Source organism: Ranitomeya imitator, chromosome 3, assembly GCF_032444005.1.
Source record: "Ranitomeya imitator isolate aRanImi1 chromosome 3, aRanImi1.pri, whole genome shotgun sequence".
In the NCBI taxonomy this organism is placed as follows: domain Eukaryota; kingdom Metazoa; phylum Chordata; class Amphibia; order Anura; family Dendrobatidae; genus Ranitomeya; species Ranitomeya imitator.
The window spans coordinates 736,612,894-736,640,684 of NC_091284.1; the positions used below are offsets into that span (position 1 = coordinate 736,612,894).

General features: G+C 44.8%; 1 protein-coding gene and 1 long non-coding RNA gene across 2 annotated transcripts; one reads left to right on the top strand and one right to left on the bottom strand.

Moving 5' to 3' along the window:
• Positions 1 to 22,771: 22,771 nt before the first annotated feature.
• On the top strand, positions 22,772 to 24,474 carry LOC138672322 (uncharacterized). The gene is made up of 2 exons (XM_069760268.1): positions 22,772 to 23,081; positions 23,563 to 24,474. The coding sequence occupies exons 1-2, from the start codon at positions 22,779 to 22,781 to the stop codon at positions 24,361 to 24,363; spliced, it is 1,104 nt and encodes a 367-aa protein (XP_069616369.1). The 5' UTR covers positions 22,772 to 22,778; the 3' UTR covers positions 24,364 to 24,474.
• A 144-nt stretch (positions 24,475 to 24,618) lies between these two features.
• Positions 24,619 to 25,934, bottom strand: LOC138672324 (uncharacterized). Its single transcript, XR_011319708.1, has 5 exons — positions 25,637 to 25,934; positions 25,297 to 25,383; positions 25,074 to 25,214; positions 24,917 to 24,997; positions 24,619 to 24,714 (listed from the first exon to the last, which is right to left on the bottom strand). It is a non-coding gene; the product is annotated as an uncharacterized lncRNA (long non-coding RNA).
• Positions 25,935 to 27,791: the final 1,857 nt, after the last annotated feature.

Here is a 27,791-nt window from a genome sequence, read left to right on the forward strand (position 1 = left end):
CCACAATAGAAACACAGTCTGTTCAGACGTCTGTGTTCGTGCCGTTCTACTTTAGTCATAGTCCTGTCGCACTGCATAGGCTCAGGCTTACTCTCAGACAATACCGCCAGATGGTGCACAGATTTACGCTCGCGCAAGCGACGACCGATCTGAATGGCCAAGGACATAGACTCATTCAAACCAGCAGGCATAGGAAATCCCACCATTACATCCTTAAGAGCTTCAGAGAGACCCTTTCTGAACAAAGCCGCTAGTGCAGATTCATTCCACAGAGTGAGTACTGACCATTTTCTAAATTTCTGACAATATACTTCTACATCATCCTGACCCTGGCATAAAGCCAGCAGATTTTTCTCAGCTTGATCCACTGAATTAGGCTCATCGTAAAGCAATCCCAGCGCCTGGAAAAATGCATCAACATTACTCAATGCAGAATCTCCTGGTGCAAGAGAAAACGCCCAGTCCTGTGGGTCGCCGCGCAAAAAAGAAATAATAATCAAAACCTGTTGAATAGGATTACCAGAAGAATGAGGTTTCAAGGCCAAAAATAGCTTACAATTATTTCTGAAGCTCAGGAACTTAGTTCTGTCACCAAAAAACAAATCAGGAATCGGAATTCTTGGTTCTAGCATCGATTTCTGATCAATAGTATCTTGAATCTTTTGTACATTTACAACGAGATTATCCATTGAGGAGCACAGAGCCTGAATATCCATGTCCACAGCTGTGTCCTGAAGCACTCTAATGTCTAGGGGAAAAAAAAAGACTGAAGACAGAGCTAAGAAAAAAAAAATGATGTCAGGATTTCTTTTTTCCCTCTATTGGGAATCATTGGTGTGGCTCCTTGTACTGTTGTGGCTGGCAATCAGGCAACACAGCGTGCAGTAATCAGCGCACATACAGAGATCTGGCAATAACCAAAAACAATAGGACGAGCTCTGAGACGTGGAATCTCTGTAGACTGCAGTACCTGATCTATCCTCACACAACTGTAAGCAGCAGTGGATTGCGCCTATCCACTACCTATGCAACTCGGCACTGCCTGAGGAGCTGACTAGCCTGAAGATAGAAATACAAGCCTGACTTACCTCAGAGAAATACCCCAAAGGAATAGGCAGCCCCCACATATAATGACTGTTAGCAAGATGAAAAGACAAACGTAGGAATGAAATAGATTCAGCAAAGTGAGGCCCGATATTCTAGACAGAGCGAGGATAGCAAAGAGAACTATGCAGTCTACCAAAAACCCTAAAACGAAAACCACGCAAAGGGGCAAAAAGACCCACCGTGCCGAACTAACAGCACGGCGGTGCACCCCTTTGCTTCTCAGAGCTTCCAGCAAAAGTTAATAGCAAGCTGGACAGAAAAAACAGAAAACAAACTAGAAGCACTTATCTAGCAGAGCAGCAGGCCCAAGGAAAGATGCAGTAGCTCAGATCCAACACTGGAACATTGACAAGGAGCAAGGAAGACAGACTCAGGTGGAGCTAAATAGCAAGGCAGCCAACGAGCTCACCAAAACACCTGAGGGAGGAAGCCCAGAGACTGCAATACCACTTGTGACCACAGAAGTGAACTCAGCCACAGAATTCACAACAGGCACCACAGATATAGAGGGATTCAACCAGACCTATACTAAAAATGATCATATAGAAAAAGGGGAGAAAAGGAATAGGTCACACATAGGGGATCACCTGAGGCAAGGAATCAGCATAAAATCTTAATTTTATCAGACACAAAAAAGAACATTCACAAAACATTTAAAAACACTAAAGTAGTCACACATGTGACATAACATCTTATCTAACGGCTCGTAATAGAGCCCACCACCTGAAAAAACTCCCCACAAAAATATATATATATGCACAAACAAATATAGACTCTTAGTATCTACAGTTAGGTCCATATATAGTTGGACAGAGACAACATTTTTCTAATTTTGGTTATAGACATCACCACAATGAATTTTAAACAAAACAATTCAGATGCAGTTGAAGTTCAGACTTTCAGCTTTCATTTGAGGGTATCCACATTAAAATTGGATGAAGGGTTTAGGAGTTTCAGCTCCTTAACATGTGCCACCCTGTTTTTAAAGGGACCAAAAGTAATTGGACAGATTCAATAATTTTAAATAAAATGTTCACTTTTAGTATTTGGTTGAAAACCCTTTGTTGGCAATGACTGCCTGAAGTCTTGAACTCATGGACATCACCAGACGCTGTGTTTCCTCCTTTTTGCTGCTCTGCCAGGCCTTCACTGCGGTGGTTTTCAGTTGCTGTTTGACGACCAAGTGGCCAACCGCAAATGCATACACATGGTTACAGTAAGAGACTGTAAGCACCAACCATACCCAATAGCAAAAGGCGGTGCTATAATGGAAAATCACCCACAGGGAGTTAAGCCAGGTGGCTCCACGAACTCCATGAACACAGCAGAAGCACCACTGCAACCAGAGAGCTCTTTAAGGTACCTTCACACATAACGATATTGTTAACGATATCGTTGCTATTTGTGACGTAGCAACGATATCGTTAATGAAATCGTTCTGTGTGACAGCGACCAACGATCAGGCCCCTGCTGGGAGATCGTTGGTCGCTGAAGAAAGTCCAGAACTTTATTTGGTCGCTGGACTCCCTGGAGACATCGCTGGATCGGCGTGTGTGACACCGATCCAGCGATGTCTTCACTGGTAACCAGGGTAAACATCGGGTAACTAAGCGCAGGGCCGCGCTTAGTAACCCGATGTTTACCCTGGTTACCATGCTAAAAGTAAAAAAAAACAAACAGTACATACTTACCTACAGCCGTCTGTCCCCGGCGCTGTGCTCTGCACTCCTCCTGTACTGGCTGTGAGCACAGCGGCCGGAAAGCAGAGCGGTGACGTCACCGCTCTGCTTTCCGGCTCCCAGACAGTACAGGAGGAGAGCAGAGAAGCAGAGCGCAGCGCTGGAGGACAGACGGCTGTAGGTAAGTATGTACTGTTTGTTTTTTTTTACTTTTAGCATGGTAACCAGGGTAAACATCGGGTTACTAAGCGCGGCCCTGCGCTTAGTTACCCGATGTTTACCCTGGTTACCGGCATCGTTGGTCGCTGGAGAGCGGTCTGTGTGACAGCTCTCCAGCGACCAAACAGCGACGCTGCAGCGATTCGGATCGTTGTCGGTATCGCTGCAGCGTCGCTAAATGTGAAGGGGCCTTTACTCCAGGCTTAGTCAACATAGATTATTAAATAACCGACAGTCAGCTGATGGGTCATGTGACTCTTTAAAGGATGGTGGAAGTGGTCACTACCCATATCAGCTGGCTAGCAATCAATGCAGCTGTCAGCAAGGAAACTGACATTTAACCTTTTCTGACCTGAAAGGAAAAAAGCAACACTTAAATTATAGCGGAGCCAGAGCGGCCACAAATCCAAAATGAATCGGGACAGCTCGCTTGTTCTAAACCAGCACTGCCTGAATTCAGCCCACGTTGTCTGCACATGTGCACTGACACTGCTTTAGCCTGGCTGTGCACATGTAGTATAACTGCTACTGCGCGCACAGTATGGGCTGGCACATTTTCTTCCTTGGCTCCTCTCTGAAGCCGCCAACTCACTACTCTTTCAGGTATATCAATGTATCAAGTGGTTTCAGAGAGGGAAAAATGCATGCATGGACACACGGGCTGAGATCAGACAACAAGCACTCTGGGCAAACTAGTGCTGTCAATTAGAAACGGGGTAAGTATTTGAATAAAAATTGTTTTTTTTCAGGCACTGTATTACTAAAAATATACAGTGTCAGTGTGATTTTTATAAGGGCTAATTAGTCCCCATGTCACCATACAGCTAGGCAGCGGCGCTGTGGTCACTCCCCACAGTTGCTTTGACTGCCTTGAAATGGGACATCATCAGGCACATTCTTTTTAGAAGCTGGGTTACGTTTATTCTACTGAGCATGACCTTGTTGTCCCTATCAACACATGCTCAGTATGGTTTCCTTGCTCACCACACTCCTTTGCTCCTTTGTTGCGCTCTCCAATTCCCTTTACTGTCCCATTTTACAGCCCCTGTCCATGATGACGATCTGTTTGAGAATCCCTAGTTCATGCTGGGAGACTAACAGTCATCGAAAGTCAAAACTGGCATCCAAAGATGTCAATCAAAGTAGCAGGAATAAAGTGCAAGTTAGTATACTGTATATGCAAGATGATATAAATGTATAGGCATTGTAATGAGGCCACCAGATACATAGTGGATGGGAAGTATTTATCACAGAGGTGGTTGTCCTCTGTGATGTAAACCTGGTGTAATGCTGTCACAGGGTTACCGCGACAGAGAGGAGCCAGAAGACCACAGCATCTGATTTCTCCTACTCCTGCAGTGAAAAGAAGCACTTCACCTTCTTTTTAAATGGAGTAAAAAAAATTTGGCAGCACAGGGGCTAAACGGCCATGTTGGCTGCTCTGGGAGCTAGGGCTCTCAGCTGAGCACTATTAGCCACTCCTATCCCCTATATAATCTGAGTCCTGACTGACACACATTGTCAGAGCTACCTTATGATGCATGGCTGGGAGGATAGTAGTTATATAAGAAGGTGCTTGGTGGGTTTATTTGTGACTGATGCTTGGTTTAGTAAGTGTGATAAATCCCTTTCCTTATACTTCTTTGGTTTTACCCCATCCTCCGCTCCCCGATGCATTCCTCTGCTATATGTAAGTGAATATTTGTATGCCTGGTATTTTCCGTTTCCCCGTCCGTGTTACCTTGATAGTCTGGTTAGTGTACCATGGTGCATAACTACTCCCCTCTTCTCTGGGTGAGCAAACGGAACAGATGGAGGGTGGATTCAGCAGATAAGGCAAGGTATGTGGCCCCAGCATCTTCTCCTTCAGAAGTAACCAGGAAAACAGGGTGAGCTAAGGCGCCCCCAAGTGTTAGGTGACCTGGTCCCGGGTCACCCAACAACTGAGTCATGATAAATGCTCTAGTTCACATAATACTAAGAGGCTTGTTTGTACACCTGGTTCAGGTTTACAGGCAGCTTGAGAGATGGACGGGTCTGGCTGTCCACATACCCCATCTGTAGGTGTGGTTCACATCATTATATGGCCCTGTATGTAGAACTAAAAAGACCTCCTGTGCGATGTCTCCAGACTTACCTGTTATGCTGGACGCTATCCATCCTGTGTGTCCTGGACTGTCACTAAAGTGACTTTGTTGGAACTGTTTACTTTGTGCTGCCTGAACTGAAATGCTGTTTATTTCCTTTGCTTGTGGTATTTTTATGAAGCATCAATAAACCAGCCTGGAAATTTAAATGGAAACGGTTCCTGTGTTACCTCACCACGCACCTTATTGAGTTGCATTCCCACAGAATATACAGTTGTGTGAAAAAGTGTTTGCCGGCTTCCTGGTTTCCAATTGTTTTGCATGTTTCTCACACTTAAATGTTTCAGATCACCAAACAAATTTAAATATTAGACAAAGATAACACAGGTAAGCACAAAATTCAGTTTATAGATAGATAGCTGATAGATCTCAATTACCTTGTTTCTCATTTATTCCAGAATTTCTTTGGATCATGGCATGATATCTAGCTTTTGAGGTCTACTTGTCATGGGGTTACTGTGACAGAGTGAAGCCAGAAGACCACAGCGTCTGATTGCTCCTACTCCGGCACTGAGAAGAAGCACTTCTTTGTCATATTAAATGTGTTTATTTTTCTTCTGGCAGAACAGGGGTTAATCGGTCATGTTGAGAATCCCGGTGCTCAGCTGGGCTCGGTTAGCCACTCCTTTTCTCTTTATAATGTGGGCTCTGCTACTAATCTTCATCTGAGCTTGCTTTATTGCTGTAAGACTAATGGAGGAAAGAAGTTGGTATGAGAAGGAGAGCTGGAGGAGTTATTAGCGATTGTTGTTTGGCTTGTACTCCTGGTAATTCCTTATCCTTCTCTATTTTGTTTTTTTCCCCTTCCTGCACACCTCGGTTGATTCCTCTGTTATATGTGAGTGAATATTTTGTGTGCATGGAGTTTTCCGTTAACCCTTGTCTGTGTTGCCCTGTTTGTCGGGTTGGTGTACTGTGTTGCATAGTAGCACCCCCTCTTGCCTGGTTGGGTGAAAGGAACAAAAGGAGGGCTAACTTAGAAGATATGGCAAGTGCAGAGGCCCTGGCATCTCTGCCATCTGAAGTATACCATGGAGCAGGGCGACCTAGGGCACCCCCTAGTGTTAGTGCCAGGAAAGGAGCCCTTGGCCCCGGGTCACCCAACAGCTCTGTTGTGACACTACTTCACTTTGTCAGGCAGGTCCTACTTAAGTTATTACTTGAATTAGAACAGGTGTGTGTCTTGGTAAATTTGAGCTCAGCTTCCCAAAGATGTGATAAATCACAGGTAATTTATGTTTTAGGAGGGGGAGGAGCAATCAGTTTTTCACACAGGGCCTTGTAGGTTTGGATTTCTTTTTTGTCCCTTAATAATAAAGACTTTATTGAAAAACTGCAATTTGTGTTTACTTGTGTTTATCTTTGTCTAATATTTACATTTGTTTGGTGATCTGAAACATTTATGTGTGACAAACATGCAAAAGAATAGGAAATCAGGAAGGTGGCTCTTTTTCACACACACACTATGGTGAAAATAGTGGAAGGTGGTGGAATCCTTACCCAAAAATAAAAGGATTCATGTACCCCAACGTATGTTTCGCTTGTAGCTTCATCGGAGAAATGCAGTGAGTATGCCAGGAAATCTCCCATTTTATATCTTTATTAAGTTATCATGAGCCTCAAGCTACACATGCCACTTGTAAACCAATAACAAATCTCAAAACGCTCAAGTCATTCATTAAAAAATAGTCCTATTTGTCCATGACTTTTTGGACTATTTCCAGGTCAGAAAAACAAATTTTTGTGTGTTCCACCCCAGAATGCAATTTCTCAGGATAATGCAGACTTAAGCGGGCCCTTAGATGTCATATTAGTCTATTTAAGCCAAAATAATCAAGTTATAGAAGTGTATAAATCGTATAAATAATAGGGTGCATCAGCGTCCTGATATCCCAGTGCACCATGATGGTATAAGGTGCATCCCAAACTGTAAGTCATGATTAGCTTTCCAGCCTGAGATGCACAAAATAAAAGGAAACAGTAGTTTAGGGAAGTTCCGTAGAATATATGCGCTCCATGCCGGAGCGAACATGTAACAATCTTAGGACAAATGCGAGGGGGCATGTTCACACATCTGATGATATTAGAAAGGACATGTGACTAGCATAGTTAAAAAGAAGGGCGTTTGTGCGCTCCACGTTGGATCGCCCAGATAACGATATTGCAAAAGACTCGTTAAGAGAGATAATAGGGTAATATTATGACATTAGTACGCATTATATATAGTATTTAAAATAGATAGACATATACAGGTGCTATTCACAAAATTAGAATATCATCAAAAAAGTAATTTATTTCAATTCTTCAATATAAAAAGTGAAACTCATATTATATAGAGTCATTACGAACAGAGTGATCTATTTCAAGTGTTTATTTCTGTTTATGGTGATGATTATGGCTTAAAGCCAATGAACATCCAAAAGTCATTATCTCAGTAAATTAGAATAATGTCCAGAAGGCAGTCATTGACACACTCCACAAGGAGGGTAAGCCACAAAAGGTGATTGCTAAAGAAGCTGGCTGTTCACTGAGTGCTGTATCCAAGCATATTAATGGAAAATTGAGTGGAAGGAAAAAGTGTGGTAGAAAATGGTGCACAAGCAACCGGGATAACCGCAGCCTTGAAAGGATTGTTAAGAAAAGGCCATTAAAACATATGAGGGAGGTTCGCAAGGAGTGGACTGCTGCTGGAGTCATTGCTTCGAGAGCTACCGCCTGTATCCAGGACATGGGCTACAAGTGTCACATTCATTGTGCCACACCACTCATGACCAATAGACAACACCAGAAGCGTCTTACCTGGGCCAAGGAGAAAAAGAACTGGACTGTTGCTCAGTGGTCCAAGGTGATGTTTTCAGATGAAAGTAAATTTTTCATTTCATTTGGAAATCAAGGTCCCAGAGTCTGAAGGAAGAGCGAAGAGGCCACAATCCAAGCTGCTTGAGGTTTAGTGTGAAGTTTCCACAATCAGTGGTGGTTTGGTGAGCCATGTCATCTGCTGGTGTAGGTCCACTGTGTTGAATTGGCACTTGTCCACACTGACAAAAGTACAAATACATGGTTTAAAAATAACAGTATCACTGCTTGATTGGCCAGCAAACTCGCCTGACCTTAAGGGTATGTGCACACGTCAGGATTTCTTGCAGAAATTTCCTGAAGAAAACCGGAAATTTTCTGCAAGAAATCCGCATTTTTTTTTTTGCGTTTTTTCCCCGGTTTTCTTAGCATTTTGCAAGCGTAATTAGCTTGCAGAATGCTAAAGTTTTCCAAGCGATCTGTAGCATCGCTTGGAAAACTGACTGACAGGTTGGTCACACTTGTCAAACATAGTGTTTGACAAGTGTGTCCAACTTTTTACTATAGATGCTGCCTATGCAGCATCAATAGTAAAGGATAGAATGTTTAAAAATAATAAAATAAAATAAAAAAAATGGTTATACTCACCCTCTGCAGACAGCCGATCTCCTCAGCGGCGTCCATTCCTATAGATCAGAGGTCCCCAACTCCAGTCCTCAAGGCCTACCAACAGGTCATGTTTTCAGGATTTCCTTAGTCTTGCCCAGGTAATAATTGCATCACCTGTGCAATGCAAAGGAAATCCTGAAAACATGACCTGTTGGTGGGCCTTGAGGACTGGAGTTGGGGACCTCTGCTATAGATGGTGTGTGTGTGCAGGACCTTCCATGACGTCGCGGTCACGTGAGCGGTCACATGAGCGGTCACGCGACCAATCACAAGACCGCGACGTCATCGCAGGTCCTTCACACAGAGCATTTATAGGAATGGAAGCGGCAGCGTGCATTGCTGAGAGGCAGGAAGACATTGAAGGTGAGTATATCACTGTTTTTTATTTTAATTCTTTTTTTTAACCAATTATATGGTGCCCAGTCCGTGGAGGAGAGTCTCCTCTCCTCCACCCTGGGTACCAACCGCACATAATCTGCTTACTTCCCGCATGGTGTGCACAGCCCCATGCGGAAAGTAAGCAGATCAATGCATTCCTCGGTGTGCGGAGTCACCGCAATTCCGCAAAGTTAATGAACATGTTGCTTTTTTTTCCGCGATGCGATTTTTTAGTGGAAAAAAAGGCAACATTTGCACAAGAAATGCGAAATACATTGTAAATAATAGGAGGCATATGTAAGCGTTTTTTTCGCATTTTTATCACGTTTTTATAGCGAAAAAACGCGAAAAATACTGTACGTGTGCACATGGCCTAACCCCGTAGTGAATATATGGGGTATTGTCAAGAGGAAGATAAGAGACACCAGACCCAACAATGCAGACGAGCTGAAGTCTGCTATCAAAGCAACCTGGGCTTCCATTACACTTCAGCAGTGCCACAGGCTGATCGCTTCCATGCCAGGCTGCATTGATGCAAAAGGAACCCCGACCAAGTATTGGGTGCATTTACTGAACATAAATTTCAGTAGACCAACATTTTGGATTTTAAAATAATTTTTCAAGCTGGTGTTATAAAGTATTCTAATTTACTGAGATAATGACTTTTGGATTTTCATTGGTTGTAAGCTGTAATCATCAACATTAACAGAAATAAACACTTGAAATAGATCACTCTGTCTGTAATGACTCTACATAATATATGAGTTTCACTTTTTGTATTGAAGAACTGAAATAAATTAACTTTTTGATAATATTCTAATTTTGTGAGAAACACCATTAGTATGAAATTCACTATTACTGTCGGAAAACCCCTAAACTACATTTGTGGTTTCTATATCTGTTCCATTTTCTTTAAATGTAGCCTGGGCTATATATGTGGACTTCTCCAGCAGTACAGATTGCAACAAATGGAAGAGGAGGCACAAATGTTGCCAAGGCCTGGGGGGCTCCAAAGGGGGCGTGACTATGCGAGCCCCAGACACCCGTAGTAAGACCCCTCAAGCAGGGTCAGATTGGAATGTCCCAGGGACGCAGGTGCTACCTCCAGTTAGACCCCTGACACATGGCAGCTGGCCCAGCAGAACAGGAGGACTGGACAAGATAACTGGTAGCGGTAAGCTAGACCGATGGCAAGCGGCTGAGCAAGATGGAACTGGCTCTGGCAGTCCAGATGTCATCCGGGATGACGAGCAGCTGAGCGTAACGGAGCAGGCACAGGCAGCACTGATGTCGTTGAGGGTAGCGGAGTACTGTCCAAATTATTCTTTGTCTCCATGACTCTTCTTCATATGTTTATATTTTGAATCCTCTAGAGTTTGTGGATATCTTTGATGACTAATATGTCTATGTTTAGAAGCTTTGGTATTCAAGTTGGAGACTTCGTGTCATATTTATTCATCCCATCTTCTGTGTGGTCTTTTTCTCTATTTTTGTATGCATGTGTGTTTCATTATAAGGTTTGCATGATTTTTATGTGCAACTTGAGTTCTGCATACTAATAACCTTAATTGTAAAGTCTTCTGTTATTTCCTCTATATTTATACCCATTTCTAAATATTTTTTGTCTGTTTGATTATTTTTTAATTAAAGGGGTTTTCCATGTTGAACAGAATATTTTTCACTCTATCAGACTGCCATATCGTGCTAGTGTGCAATGCCCACTCTGTCAGGATTTCCCTCTATTGTAAGGGTCAGCCCCTGCCAAAAGCTGACTTGCACTGTGACTTTAAGAGACAATGCTCCCCTCTGATTTGTGTGAACTTGGACTAGTCCCCCCTGTACAATGCAAGCAATTGTTATCATCGACCTTTGGTGTCTCCTCTATTTCTTCCATAGACTGTAAGCTTCCATGCAGGGCCCTCATTCCTCTTAGTATCTGTTGATTTTTGTAATTATTGTAATTCTGTAATGTCCTTTATTGTCTCTACAAGCCCTCGCTAAAATGTAAAGTGCTGTGGAATATGTTGGTGCTATAGAAATAAAATTACAGATAACATATCTATTCAAAGCTGATGACACAGGATCCAACAATCATAACAGGTGATAATTAAAGTGGGGAAAATAAGTATTTGAAACTGCTGAGTTTTACCCTCTACAAAGAATGGAGGGGTCAGTAATTTTTATTGTAGGCACACTTCAACTGTGAGAGACAGAATCTAAAAATAAAATCCAGAAAATCACATTGTATGATTTTTCAATAATTAAATTGCCTTTTATTGCATGAAATAAGTATTTGATCATCTACCAACCAGCAAGAATTCTCAGTCACAGACCTGTTTAGTTTTTCTTTAAGAAGCCTCCTACTCTGCACTCATTACCTTTATTAATTGCAACTGTTTGAACTTGCTACCTATATAAAAAAAACACTTGTCCACACAATCAATTACACTCCAACCTCTCCACCATGGCCAAGACAGAAGAGCTGTCTAAGGACACATGGGCAAAAATTGTAGACCTGCACAAGGCTGGCATGGGTTACAGGGCAATAGGCAAGCAGCTTGGTGAGAAGGCAACAACTGTTGGCACAATTATTAGAAAATCGAAGAAACTCTAGATGACTGTCAATCTTCCTTGGTCTGGCTCCATGCAAGATCTCGCCTCATAGGGCAAGTATGATTCCCCCAAAACTGCATGGGAGGGCCTAGTCAATGACCTGAAGAAAGCTGTGACTACAGTCTCAAACATTAACCTTAGCAATGTGCTACGCCGTCCCGCTCTTCCGCCTCCTTCCTTTTCTGCTGATGCCCGGGGTAGGCACATGGCGCGTAGATCCCCGGGCACTGTGCTTAGGGCATGTGCATGTGCTCTCCCTCCTTCTAAAAGGGCCAGCGCATTGTCCTAAGTAGCCCCAGTCAAAAGCTGGGATACACTTATTATTTAAGGCACCTTCACCTGCTTGGAGGTACATGTGCAACGTTATTAGTCTGTTCCTAAACACGCTACCTAGTTCTCAGGTCCGAGTCTGCTACTTCCCCCTAGTATCTGGCCATCTCTAATCTTCTTGCCAATACTTACCTTGACAGTCTGTGTTACAACCAGATCTGCCAGCACCTGCCGTGCCAGTCTGTACATCAGTAGGATCCACCCGCACCGTCATACCAGTCTGTACATCAGCAGGATCCATTAGCAACTGCCGTGCGAGCATGTACATCAGCGAGACTCGCTAGCACCTGCTGGCCCAGTGCGTAAATCAGCTGGACCCGCCTGCACCTGCCGTGCCAATCTGAATTTCCGCCATACCCGCCTGCACTTGCTGTGCCAGCTCTACCAGTCCGCACCTGCCTGTGCCTGCCTGCATCAGCTGTTCTTTCCTTCCAGGCCACTCCAGCTGCCAGTCCCTTGGGGTTCAGCTACCATGCATCCTTGGTCTGTCCTAGAGTAGCACCTGGTGTTCATTGGGAGCCAAACCTAACCCCAACATCAGAGGCTCTAGAGAAAAGTCATGCCCTTGGGGGTGCTTTTCTGCAAAGGAGACAGGACGACTGTACCGTATTGAAGGGAGAATGGATGGGGTCATGTATCTCACGATTGTGGCCAACAACCTCCTTCCCTCATTAAGAGCACTTAAGATGGATCGTGTCTGGGTCTTCCACCAGAAGCACACATCCAGGGTAACTAAGGAGTGGTTCCATAAAAAGCATTTCAAGGTCCTGGAGTGGCCTAGCCAATCTTCATACCTGAACCAAATAAAAATTCTTTGGAGGGAGCAGAAACTCAATGCTGGCCAGCGAAAACCCTGAAACCTATAAGATCTGTGCAGCGCCCCAGAGTCCTGGTCACTGCAGTAATGTAATTTTCCTCTAGGGGAGAGTTATGTTACGTTTGGAGGCAAAGAAGGACAACTGCATCCAGGTATCACAAACATGCAACACATTTCACACTCCAGGCCACCAGGGGGAGCTCTTGCTCCTATTTATTAGGTCACTCCCCACACTTTGGTAAAACTGGTGACCTGTAGGGAAAGTGAATTAGTTGCTGGCTGAACTTCGCTCAGGTAGTTGGTCCCTGACAAGGGTGGGATTCTGTCAGAGATTGAGGGAGAAGGACACGGAGCTGTGCATGCCCTCAGAGCTGCAGCTCCTGGAAAGAGACATTGAAGGCAGAACTGTATTGCAGCGACGTGTGCAAAGAAGTCGTAGCAAAGGAGTGGATATCAGAAGGGGACCAGCCCTACACAGGCTGCCTCCTTCTGAGGCGCAGAAGCCCGGTAGCTGGAACACCGAGGGAGTAATGTTCTTTATGCCTTGCTCCAGAGACCGGCAGGACAGCTAATTTCACGTTACCTGTCCGCCCTACACCCAGGAGGTATGTTGGCACCCCTTAGAGGCTGGGGCATGATAGAGTCCCTATAAACCGCCTCAAGCCACCAGTCATACGGGTTTGTCCTATACTATCCGGGGGACAGAGAGAGAGAGATAACATCTATAACAGTTGTGAGGACCTTATGAGAAGCTTAGCAGTAAGGGACTACAACACTGCAGTGCTAGAGGAAGGCTACTGATTTCCACCTGGACAAGGAAACTCTGGACTTGCCTCCAAACCGGCTGGACTCTGCCTACCCTGTGATCTGGTGCCCTGGACTGTGGATGCGGAAGTCTTCAGTAAAGGTAAAGAGACTGCAACCTTGTGTCCTCGTTCTTCCCTGCGCCTCTCACCATCCACCATCTACACACTGGGAAGCCCTGGGGACATACTTCACCTGCGGGAAGGTATACCATCTAGCTGCCATAACATCACCCCAGCGGACCCCTTAAAGCAGCGTCGGTCACCCTGACCGAATACCACAGGTGGCATCACGAACATTATCTCTTTAAAGACCTTTTCCTTTTACACGGACGTCCCAGGGCCACGGACCGTGTCAGCCACCGTGACGTCCCCCTGTGAACCGCAGAACCCGGTACCGAGTTCCCCGCTTCCCTGATTGGGCGATACATCTGTATGGAGGAGTGGGCCATAATTCCTGCTGCAGTGTGTACAAACTTGGTCAAGAATTATACAAAATGTCTGACCTCTGTAATTGCAAACATAGGTTCCTGTACCAAATATTAAGTTCTGTTTTTCTATTGTATAACATACTTATTTCATGCAATGTAATGCAAAGTAATTATGTTAAAATCGTACAATGTAATTTTCTGGATTTTTTTGTTATTGTGTCACTCACAGTTGAAGTGTACCTACGAAACAAAACAAATTTCAGACTTCTCCATTCTTTTTAGGTGGGAAAACTTGCAAAAATCGGCAGTGTATCAAATACTTATTTTAGCCACCTTATGCACCTGCCTCAGCACTAGGGCCATGCTATGCTCCTTCCAATATGGCCGCTGCCAATTGTATTCACGAGCTGCATAGGGAACTCCAGTGACATCATCACCCAAAGCCTTTTAAGGCTTCCTCATACACGCATGCTTTTGTGTTCAATCACATTATACTTTGCAGTTTGCCCCTCAGTTATCTCAGCTGACAATCATCATAAAGCTAACTTCTGTTGTTTTTTTTTCATTCTGCATTTACTTCCTGGCTCAAATCTGCAATTAACCTCTCATGTGCTATAAACTTAACTATTTAATCTCTGGACTTATTCATACTACAACGCTGCTGCATCGGAATGTATTGTCACTACAAACATACCAACATTTTTGCTTGTTCAGCTCTACTGCCAGCAGTTCTCCATTTGTTTGCCAATTATCTGTTCATCTGCTGTAAGCATAACCAACTTTTTGCTGAAGCTATTCACTCTAAGGCTGGAGTCACACACAACGTATAAAAATACAGTCTGTTTTTTACGGACCAAATATGCAGAAATGTTTGCTGAACAGTGATCCGTATGTCATCCGTTGGCAAGGTGTGGCTGCGTATTTTACGCATATAAACTTCTGTATTGTATCCGTATGGCATCCATACGGCGAGAGAACTTGCAAAATGGACATAGAATGGATCCATGGGCTCAAATATTCGTGAAAACATATATACACTCTATATAAACTGTATATATATATGTCAGTGATACACATATATATATACATGTATATATATAATTATATTTAATACAGAGCTAGAGAGCAGAAAAACCGTTAATTCAGTTGCCGGCTTTTGCTATCTCCTTTTCAAACTAGACAGGATATGAGACATGGATTACATACAGTAACTAAAGGCATATCCCTTATATTTTTACATGTTCCTCACTAATAATGTTAGAAGTGTCTGTGTGTAAAATTTGGGAGCTCTAGGTGTTAAAATAAAGGGTGCAATCACGGAAAAAACTGGAGTGGGCTCCCGCTCAATTTTCTAGGCCAGAGTGGGAAAACCAGTGACTGAGGGCAGATATTAATAGCCTAGAGAGGGTCCCCCCGGCTAAAAACATCTGCTCCCAGGCACCCCAGAAAAGGCACATCTGTAAAGATGCGCCTATTCTGGCACTTAGCCTCTCTCTTCCCACTCCCGAGTAGCGGTGGGATATGGGGTAATAAGAGGTTAATGTCACCTTGCTAATTAGTGTGCTGTTCCATGTATGTTGTTATATTTTACTCTGCTGCCACCCAATGGCCTTTTTCTGTATGGCAGCTTGTTATTCATTAATTCTTGTGGGCATGTCTTTCACTTCCGGTTCAGGGGTCAAGTCTTCTCTTCCTCTGGCAGTCATTTCATTTTCAGTTTACTTGCTGTTGTGAGAGAACACGCTTGAACCGGGCTTAGGAAGACATCAGTCTTTCGACCTCTTGCTGCTCACACTTGCAGTCATACTTGATGCTACATCTTACTGTACCTTGTCTACACCTGCATTTCTGGAGAAAGTACTGTATTACCAGTTATACGCTGTACTGTATGTCCAGATTTCAAAGAAACAAGTCCGGATTGCACAAGCCCTGGTGTGCATCATCTCTCAGGACGCTGAACAGCATTGGTCCTGTCTGCCTCATATCGAGGAAATACTGAAGGTACGATTCTCTCTCACAACTCTTATTAATCAACCACACCTCCATTTGCCTCATGTGGGGACAGAACCATTAGTAAAGTGACATTAAGCCAGGTTAATAATGGAGAGATGTCAATAAGACACCTATCCATTATTAATCCAATAGTTATAAAGGGTTAAATAAACAAACACATTATGAATAAAGTATTTTAATGAAATAAATACACATGGGTTTTAATATCTTTATTGTACTCTCAATCCAACTGATGACCCTCGATCTTTTGAAAAAAATTGAAAATTAAAAAACACTAATATCCCATACCTGTCCTCCGTGCAGTCATGTCCCATGATGTAAATCCATCTGAAGGGGTTAAATAATTTTACAACCAGGAGCCCGCTAATGCAGCAGCCCCGGGCTGTAAAAACTGGGGAATGAATGGAATGCAGCTTCGGTGACTTGCGGTGCTTCGCCCCCTGGTGGCAGAAACTCATATGAACTCTAGCATGAGAAAATATTCAGAAAAATTCCCACGCTAGAGTTCATATGAGTTTATGCCACCAGGGGGCGCAGCACCGCAAGTCTACAAAGCTACGTTCCCGTGCATTCCATTCATTCCAACGTTTTTACAGCCAGGGCAGCCACATTAGCAGTCTTCTGGTTGTAAAATTATTTAACCCCATCAGATGGATTTACATCGTGGGACATGACTGTACGGCGGACAGGTATGGGATATTGGTGTTTTTCTATTTTTCAATTTTTTTCAGAAGATCGAGGGTCATCAAGAGAGAGAGTACAAAGGAGGGCAACAAAATTAATAAAGGGGATGGGAGAACTACAATACCCAGATAGATTAGCGAAATTAGGATTATTTAGTCTAGAAAAAAGACGACTGAGGGGCGATCTAATAACCATGTATAAGTATATAAGGGGACAATACAAATATCTCGCTGAGGATCTGTTTATACCAAGGAAGGTGACGGGCACAAGGGGGCATTCTTTGCGTCTGGAGGAGAGAAGGTTTTTCCACCAACATAGAAGAGGATTCTTTACTGTTAGGGCAGTGAGAATCTGGAATTGCTTGCCTGAGGAGGTGGTGATGGCGAACTCAGTCGAGGGGTTCAAGAGAGGCCTGGATGTCTTCCTGGAGCAGAACAATATTGTATCATACAATTATTAGGTTCTGTAGAAGGACGTAGATCTGGGGATTTATTATGATGGAATATAGGCTGAACTGGATGGACAAATGTCTTTTTTCGGCCTTACTAACTATGTTACTATGTTACTATCAGTTGGATTGAGAGTACAATAAACCCCATGAATGTATTTATTTCATTAAAATACTTTATTCATAATGTGTGTGTTTTTTTAACCCTTCATAACTATTGGATTAATAATGGATAGGTGTCTTATTGACATCTCTCCATTATTAACCTGGCTGAATGTCACCTTACATAAGCAAGATGACATTAACCCCTTATTACCCCATATCCCACGGCTACTCGGGAGTGGAAAGAGAGAGAGGCTAAGCGCCAGAATAGGCGCATCTTACAGATGTGCCTTTTCTGGGGTGGCTGGGGCAGATGTTTTTAGCCAGGGGGGCCAATAACCATGGTCCCTCTCTAGGCTTTTAATATCTGCCCTCAGTCACTAGCTTTCCCACTCTGGCGGAGAAAATTGCGCAGGAGCCCACGCCAGTTTTTTCTGTGATTTAACCCTTTATTTTAACACCTAGAGCTCCCAAATTTTACAAACAGACACTAACATTATTAGTGAGGAATATGTAAAAATATAAGGGGTATGAAGTGGTTTACTGTATGTAAACCATGTCTAATAACCTGTTGGGTTTGATAAGGAGATAGCAAAAGCTGGCAATTGAATTACCGGCTTTTAAGCTATATAGCTCTGTATTAAATATAGAAAACAAAAAGCAGCACCAAAAGAAAACAAAGGGTGCAAAAAATCCTTCCAGGTATATACCAAACCTCATACTATAGTCCAAAAAATGAAGACAGCACTCCAATAGGAAAAAAGAAAGTGATTTATTGGCCCATGTGCACATATATATATAAGTGTGTGTGTCAATGATATATATATATATATATATATATATATATATATATATATATATCCCCTACCCTCACAATGACCATTGCAAAGGCTGATTAGGTCTGCATTTGTTTATCGCTCTTAAAGGGAACCTGTCAGCAGGATTGTGTACAGAAACCTACAGACACAGACAAACCTACAGACATTAACTCTCTACACTCCATCCATATCAGCCCCTCTGTCCTTGCCTCTCCTATGTATAGCACTCATGCTCTGTTCACATTGCTTAACAGCACAGATCCATTCAGTCCCAACATCCAACACAAGAGACGCTCTCACAAATCACTTAACCATCTGCTCACTCTTTCGATCCTCCTTCTCCTAGTCGCTGGAGACATATCTCCAAACCCCGGCCCCCCATGTTATAGCCAGTCAAACCTCCCAATTGCTACACCCAGAAACCCCTCTAACCTTATTAATATTCCCTGCATGCCTGCTGTCTCTTTCAATTGTGCCCTTTGGAATTCTCGCTCTGTGTGTAATAAACTCTCCTTCATTCATGACTTCTTCCTTTCTAATTCTCTTAATCTCCTGGCTCTAACTGAAACCTGGATCCAGCAGTCAGACACCACCGCTGCTGCTGCTCTTTCATATGGTGGACTACACTTTTCTCATACCCCAAGATCAGACAACAGAGCAGGTGGAGGCGTTGGTCTGCTCCTTTCACCCAAATGTACTTTCCAAGTTATCCCCCAAGTACCCTCACTTGTCTTCCCTTCCTTTGAGGTCCATGTGGTCAGACTCTACGTCCCCTTCTCCATGCGAGTGGCAGTGGTGTATCGTCCTCCCGGCCCCTCTCATCAGTTCCTGGATCACTTTGCCACCTGGCTTCCACACTTTCTCTCCTGTGACACCCCCACCCTTATCATGGGTGATTTCAACATCCCCATTGCCTCTCCCCTCTCCCCATCTGCTTCTCACCTTTTATCTCTATCCTCCTCTTTTGGCCTCTCGCAGCATACTAACTCTCCAACACATGAAGATGGAAACTCCCTTGACTTGGTCTTCTCCCGACTTTGCTCAGTGGATGACTTCACAAACTCCCCTCTCCCGCTCTCTGACCACAACCTTCTTTCATTCTCTATCAAGAACTGCCATCCCGCTCAGGTCACCCCCACTTTCCACACCTATAGAAACATACAGGCCATTAACACCCAGAAACTTATGATGAACTTGCAGTCCTCATTGGCCCCTATTTCCTCCATCTCATGTCCTGATTCTGCATTGAAGCATTACAATGAAACCCTGCAAAGTGCTCTGGATGAAGCTGCTCCTCCTATACATAAAACAACTCGGCACAGACGGCAACAACCGTGGCACACGCTGCAAACACGTTTCCTGCAGCGGTGCTCCAGGTGCGCAGAACGTCTGTGGAGAAAATCTAATCTACCCGAAGATTTCATCCATTATAAGTTCATGCTAAAGACATACAATTCTGCCCTTCACCTCTCCAAACAAACCTACTTCAACACCCTCATCACCTCCCTGTCCAATAACCCTAAACGTCTCTTTGACACGTTCCAGTCCCTACTCAACCCAAGAGAGCAGGCCCCAACCACGGATCTCCGTGCTGACGATCTGGCCAATTACTTCAAAGAAAAAATTGACCACATTCGACAGGAAATCATCTCCCAATCTCTTCATACCATGCACTGTCCTCCCTCCCCCACTGCATCTAGTTCACTCTCTGACTTTGAAGCAGTTACAGAAGAAGAAGTAAGCAGGCTCCTTGCATCTTCTCGCCCGACCACTTGCACCAGTGACCCCATTCCGTCACATCTCCTCCAGTCCCTTTCCCCGGCTATCACCTCTCACCTAACAAAAATATTCAACCTTTCCCTCACTTCCGGTATTTTTCCCTCCTCATTTAAGCATGCCATCATACATCCATTACTTAAAAAACCATCCCTCGATCAAAACTGTGCCGCTAATTATAGACCTGTCTCTAATCTTCCCTTCATCTCTAAACTCCTCGAACGCCTGCTCCACTCCCGTCTTACCCGCTATCTCTCAGATAACTCTCTTCTCGACCCTCTTCAATCTGGCTTCCGCTCTTTACACTCTACTGAAACTGCCCTCATTAAAGTCTCTAATGACCTACTAACAGCTAAATCTAATGGTCACTACTCCATGCTAATTCTCTTGGATCTCTCTGCAGCATTCGACACTGTGGATCATCAGCTCCTCCTCACTATGCTCCGCTCCATCGGCCTCAAGGACACCGTTCTCTCCTGGTTCTCCTCCTATCTCTCTGACCGATCCTTCACTGTATGTTTTGCTGGTTCCTCCTCCTCTCACCTTCCCCTTACTGTTGGGGTTCCTCAAGGATCAGTCCTAGGCCCCCTACTCTTCTCGTTGTATACTGCCCCTATTGGACAAACAATCAGTAGATTTGGTTTCCAGTACCATCTCTATGCTGACGACACCCAATTATACACTTCTGCTCCCGATATCACACCGACCTTTTTAGAAAACACCAGTGATTGTCTTACCGCTGTCTCTAACATCATGTCCTCCCTCTATCTGAAACTAAACCTGTCAAAAACTGAACTCCTCGTGTTCTCTCCCTCTACTAACCTACCTTTGCCTGACATTGCCATCTCCGTGTGCGGTTCCACCATTACTCCAAAGCAACATGCCCGCTGCCTTGGGGTCATCCTTGATTCTGACCTTTCATTCACCCCCTACATCCGATCACTGGCTCGCTCTTCTTACCTGCATCTCAAAAACATTTCTAGAATTCGCCCTTTTCTTACTTTCGACTCTGCAAAAACTCTGACTGTTTCACTTATTCATTCTCGTCTGGACTATTGTAACTCTCTACTAATCGGTCTCCCTCTTGCAAAACTCTCCCCGCTCCAATCTGTCCTGAATGCTGCAGCCAGGATCATATTCCTCACCAACCGTTACACCGATGCCTCTACCCTGTGCCAGTCATTACACTGGCTACCCATCCACTCCAGAATCCAGTACAAAACTACTACCCTCATCCACAAAGCACTCCATGGCTCAGCACCACCCTACATCTCCTCCCTGGTATCAGTCTACCACCCTACCCGTGCCCTCCGCTCCGCTAATGACCTCAGGTTAGCATCCTCAATAATCAGAACCTCCCACTCCCGTCTCCAAGACTTTACACGTGCTGCGCCGATTCTTTGGAATGCACTACCTAGGTTAATACGATTAATCCCCAATCCCCACAGTTTTAAGCGTGCCCTAAAAACTCATTTGTTCAGACTGGCCTACCGCCTCAATGCATTAACCTAACGATCCCTGTGTGGCCTATTTATAATAATAAAAAAAAAAAAAAAAAGGTTCCTCGCATCATGTTCTCATACACTTTATGCAGTATTAGCCCTCTGTGTCTGTACTGCTACATACTTAGGCAGGTAACTGGTTCATGCAGCTTTACATGAACACCTGAGCCTTACACTATAGCTGGTCCGAATAACTAAAGCAATTGTTACCATCCACCTCTCGTGTCTCCCCTTTTCCCCATAGTTTGTAAGCTTGCGAGCAGGGCCCTCACTCCTCCTGGTATCTGTTTTGAACTGTATTTCTGTTATGCTGTAATGTCTATTGTCTGTACAAGTCCCCTCTATAATTTGTAAAGCGCTGCGGAATATGTTGGCGCTATATAAATAAAATTATTATTATTATTATTATTACAGACAGTGTCAGGTCGGTGCCATTATACTGATTAAAATGATACCTGGGTGATGAAATCCATCTTGTGGTTGTTGTTTAATCTTTATTTCAGGTTTGAATTAATGTTATGCTCGTGCTCTGGGGCGGCCTGTGGGGGTGGAGGGTCTTCATGTGGTGCTCTCGTTAGGGTACCGTCACACAGTGCAATTTTGATCGCTACGACGGCACGATTTGTGACGTTCGAGCGATATAGGTACGATATCGCAGTGTGTGACACGCTCCTGCGATCAGGGACCCCGCTGTGAATCATACGTCGTAGCACATCGTTTGAAACTTTCTTTCGTCGTCTAGTGTCCCGCTGTGGCGGCATGATCGCATGGTGTAACAAAGGTGTGCACGATATTGTATACGATGTAAAGGGCGGAGGAGCTGGCTACGTAGGAGCGCTGAATTCTCCACCTCCCGTGTGCTGATTGGGCGGTACAATACTGTGCGCTCATTCGACAAAGGACTATTGTTCCCAGCGGATAAAACCGGAGCTCTCGAGCGCGCTATTCATTTCTCTCTGTAGCACGTGCTGTAAACAGAACTCCTAAATTCGCTGGATTCCCTGGACTTTTAACTACTAGACTTTTACCGCAAAAGGTATGTATAACGCTACAGCGTAGCATATGTTGCGCTTCAACGGGGATAAACGCTGGAGTGTGGTCGATTGTTCCTTTGAGTAGGGTAGGCCTGATAACCTCAGGTACACAGCTGTAGCGTGGCCCAATTAATTAATCCTTTTACAGATCGAGATGGTTGACTGCCCCATTTAATACCAGTAGTAACATATATAGTTATTAGATCAATGGTCAGAACATTGTTTTGTAAGCACGTGTATTTATTGTACGTTTGTTTTCTTTTTAGGAACTATGCTCACTTCCGATGAGAGTTCTGTTGTTGCTGCTGCCCTGGTGTTTGAGGCAGCACGTCTCCAAGAGGAGAGACGTCCTAAACGAAAACGTCGCATGTGGACCCGGAGCTGGCTGCAGAAATGATCCACATTGTCACACATGGGTCTCATAAGAGAGTTACGTGACAATAACCCTCATGATTTCCGAAACTACCTTCGGATGTCCGAGGAATCCTTCAAAATAATACTGTCTGCTGTTACGCCACTCATACAAAGGCGTGATACGCCGATGCGTGCAGCCGTGCCCGTGGAGGAAAGGTTGGCGGTGACACTGCGGTTCCTGGCAACAGGAAGGTCTCTTCAGGATTTGCAGTTTTCCGCCGCTGTTTCCAGACCTTTCCTGAGCGTTGTGATTCCGGAGACATGCGAGGCCATTGTGCAGAGCTTAAGGCATTATATGGAGGTACTACTATATTTTTTTTGGCTGCTGTGTTATGTCGATATATTATACTAGCTATTGAACCCGTTCTACGCCCTGATGGCGAGCATTTCTATTGGTATATGTTCTACATCCTATCATGTGCTGCTCCCATCCTGCGCCCCCATTCAGACATGTGCTGCTGTGATCCTGCGCCTCCAGTCTGACATGTGCTGCTACCATTTTGCGTCTCCATTCTGATATGTGCTGCTCCAACCCTGCGCCACCCTTCTTTTATTTGCTGCTCCCAACGTAATTTTATTGATTATATAATTTAGATATATTGTTTAGCACCCCCTCTGAGTCACCGAAGCCATCTGAAAAAATGGCTGCCTGCATACTCAGGGTTGTTGACTTTGTTAGACTAATCCATACTGCGCCTCAATCACTGTAGGATGTCCACATGAGAGTGTATGTGCATAATATATTTGACCTAATTTGTACATGTTTCCTTCTCATCTTGCAGTTTCCCAAGACGGCGGATGACTGGAAGAGGATTGCTTCCGATTTTGATGAGCTGTGGCAGTTTCCAAACTGCGGTGGTGCATTAGATGGAAAGCATGTGCGCATCACGCAACCAGCCAACTCTGGATCCTTTTTTTTCAACTACAAAGGATATTTCAGTGTGATCCTCATGGCCCTTGTCAATGCGAACTATGAGTTTGTCGATGTGGATGTTGGCATGAATGGTCGAGTCTCCGACGGTGGTGTTTTTGAACACACTTCATTTGGGGAAAGCTTGAGGAACAATGAACTGCTGTTGCCACTAAATGAAGACACAAAAGCAAACCTAAATTTTGTCTTCATCGCTGATGAAGCTTTCCCTCTTCATCCACATTTGCTGAAGCCATTTGCACAGAGAACACTCACACCGGAGCGCAGAATCTTTAATTACCGGTTGTCGAGGGCCCGTCGTGTGGTTGAAAATGCCTTTGGGATTATGGCAAATCGGTTTAGAGTGTTCCACACAGCTATCAACTTGAAGCTGCCGTCTATAGACTTTGTGGTTTTGGCATGCTGTGTGCTCCATAATTTCCTGAGACGTCATGATACGAGCTCCTATTCTCCTCCTTCGTTTATTGATGCAGTGGACGCAAGAACCGGAGATATTGTGCCCTGGGAATGGCGTACACAACCGGATAATTTTACAGCTCTTCAAGCACTTGGATCTGGCAGACAGGCAGACGATGCAAGGGACTGTCGCGAAAAATACTGTCAGTACTTTAATGGTTCTGGAGCTGTACCCTGGCAGGATCGCGCCGTATAAAAAAATATTTTTTTTTGCTTTGCTGTCATATAAACCTCTCTAAATAACTTTAAATGTGATGCCTATAAAATGGTGCTGTTAACCCTTATAGCTTGGTAAACATTAAAGAAAGAATGCGAAGATTTTTGGGTTTTTTGGTAACAATTTCTTGGTTTTAAATTATTAAACAACAAAATATAACATAAACCCCAAAAAAAAAAAATTATCTCCTTCCACGGCCCAAGAGGTGTCGCAGCGTCACACCATGCTGCTCTACTTGAGTCTGGAGGAGCGCTGCTGTCTGCTGCAGGAGCGCTGCTGTCCGCTCCAGGCGCAATTGTCTCGCCAGGAGCTCTCTTACGGTGGGCGGTTCTGTGGATAGAAGAGGTTGGAGAACCAACGTTGATTCCGCTGAAAATACATCTCGACCTCTGGGGCAGGACCAAATTTTGTGTGTTGTAAATTTCTATTTGGTCTGGCACCACAGGGCGATGTAAATTTTATTAAATTTTACAGTTTTAGTTGTCTATTGTGACATCCAGCAGAAAACCACTCGTATTATCTTGATACTTACGGAGAAGGGACGCCGGTTCCTCATTGCCAGAACCAGAGCTGCTAATTTCCCACCCCAGCGATCTGGCCACTGCTGCAGCATCTTAAAGGAAATAATAACAGATCTGGTTAACTATGGAACACGCCGTTGGGAAGCGCTCGCTGTTTTGGTCACTTACGTATGTTATGTTCTGGGGAGAATGCCGCCGACCCGGGGGAGGAAGAGGAGTGTCGGAAGGGAGGTGTTGAGGGTGGTGTAGGGGTGCGAGGCCGTCTGCTGTCTGGTGGTGGCGTGGTAGGCCGCTGGGTCATTACTGCGTCTGTAATGTATTCAAATATTTCCGCTACCCTCTTATGTCCCGTATGCAGTTGAAAAACTGTAATCTATGATTGTTAACTTACGTGACGTCATGGACTGTGGGCTCCCGCTGGTGGTGGATGCTATGGTGCTGCTGGCAATGGCAGGTACCTGTTGCCGCCGCTGTCTCTCTACACATAAAGTTAACAAACGCAATCTTTAAAAACACATGTAGAGTGCTGCAGATCAAAGCTAACAATATACTGAAACTGAAAATTTATATCACACTTCACAGGGGTGCGAGGGTGCATGGTCGCAACAGATGGTGGAGGCGTGGTAGGCCGCTGGGTCATTATTGCGTCTGTAATGTCTTCAAATATTTCAGCTACCCTGTTATGTCCCGTGTGATGTTAAAAAAAATGCAATCAATGATTGTGAACTTACGTGATGTCCCGGACTGTGAAGATGGGGTACTGGTGGCAATGGTGGGTCTGACTTGCCGCCGCTGTCTCTCTACACCTAAAGTAAAGAATCACAATGTTTACACACAAATGTTGAGTGCTGCAGATCAAAGCTTACAATATACTCAAACATAAAATAGAGATCACACTTTACAGGGGTGCGATACTCAGACATGTATGTGGGCTCTGGTGTTCAATGGTCTTCCTGTCTTTGGAAAACGTATTATTTCATCAGTAGGCCAACCTCCTCCGTTAATATTTTTGGGAAATTGAGAAACTAAAAATAATGGACATCATAATAATTTCAAGATGGTGGTTGAGATTAGGGAACCTGACAAGTTTTCTCACGGACAACGCATATTCTGCTTGGAAAATAACTAAATTTTACAAAAACGGGGCATGTGTTTTAATGCATTTGAGGTCACGTTGGCGACCATGAGCGCAAGCCTCCCTCCCAAACCCCCCCCTCCTGACAGCGTGCATCTCCCAATCCCCCCATACTAGTACTTGCCTCGCCTTGCCTCCGCACGCAACTCAGCAAACATTTGTGGCGTTTTATAGCGGAGGTCAGCCCATTTTTTACGCAGCTGAAGCTGACTGCGGCAGACGCCAAACCTCCTCTCCATCATTCTGGCTATGTGGCCAAGCACTTCCCGCTTGTGGATGTGTGGGTGGGCAGGGCGGCTCTCCAGACCCTCATAATCCAGGGCATCCATCTGTCTAATAAAAAAAAGGAGCTCTGGCTGCCCCAGAGGAGCAGAACGCAATCTCGCCGCCATTTTAGATGGAATGACCCTGAACAGCAATGCCCAGAGGAGGAGCTGTACTCCGCCGTCCTGCCGCCAGATCGGCATCGCAATAGCGTTGCCGTTTATGGACAGCGTCACATTTGTGACGGCTGAGCGGTACGGAATGAACGCACATAGTAAATGCCGTTCGAAGGATGGTTATTTAACGCCGGAGCGTCACGTAATGTACGCTCGTGGTCTATGACAGCGTGATGACGTTACAGCGTTCCGGCGTGCCTGCGCTAGGTTGTTTTGGTTCCCTGACATCTTGATAATGGCTGCCAGTCGCCGTGATCTTCCTATGGGCATCCCAGAGCTCAAGTTCCTTATTGGAACAATGGATCGGATGCAGTACGAGACAACTGGGCTGGTGCTGCACCGCAACCAGCACAAGGATGAAGTTGTCCGTGTGGTGTCTGAGGGCCTCAGGAAGCGATTTGGGATAACTCGCAGCAAGGCCCAGATTGTGAAAAAATGGGGCGATCTCAAGTCCAAAAGCCCAGAGCGCCTGCAGGAGCTTCGCAAGGAGATTCGCAGAGGTCAGTACGCAGGTACCCAAAAGTATGTGGCACAGCTATGGGGCAGTTTGAACGTTGCAGAGCCACTATGTGGCATAGCTATGGGGCAGTATGAACGTTGCAGAGCCACTATGCGGCACAGCTATGGGACAGTTTGAACGTTGCAGAGCCACTATGTGCCACAGCTATGGGGCAGTATGAACGTTGCAGAGCCACTATGCGGCACAGCTATGGGACAGTTTGAACGTTGCAGAGCCACTATGTGCCACAGCTATGGGACAGTATGAACGGTGAAAAGTACTATGTGGCACAGCTAACTGCAGACCTACCTTTTTTTTTTCCTTCACAGAGGCAAAGAGACAGCACCGCCGCCGCCACGAGGCATCCCGCACAGCCTCTTCTGGATCTGTGCCCTCCGGGTCAACTCCTCCAGATCCTAGTAGGTTCCCACAATTATGTGATTTGGATTCAGTTGCAGGTCCCCTCCCCCCCCCCCCCCTCCCCCGGCAGCCAGTGTTGCCATATATGCTAACAGACCTTTTTTTTTAAATTTTTTTTTTTTTTCCTTCACAGAGGCAAAGACACAGCACCACCGCCGCCACGAGGCATCCCGCACAGCCTCTTCTGGATCTGTGCCCTCCGGGTCAACTCCTCCAGATCCTAGTAGGTTCCCACAATTATGTGATTTGGATTCAGTTGCAGGTCCCCTCTTCCCCCCCCCCCTCCCCCGGCAGCCAGTGTTGCCATATATGCTAACAGACCTTTTTTTTAAATTTTTTTTTTTTTTTTCCTTCACAGAGGCAAAGACACAGCACCACCGCCGCCACGAGGC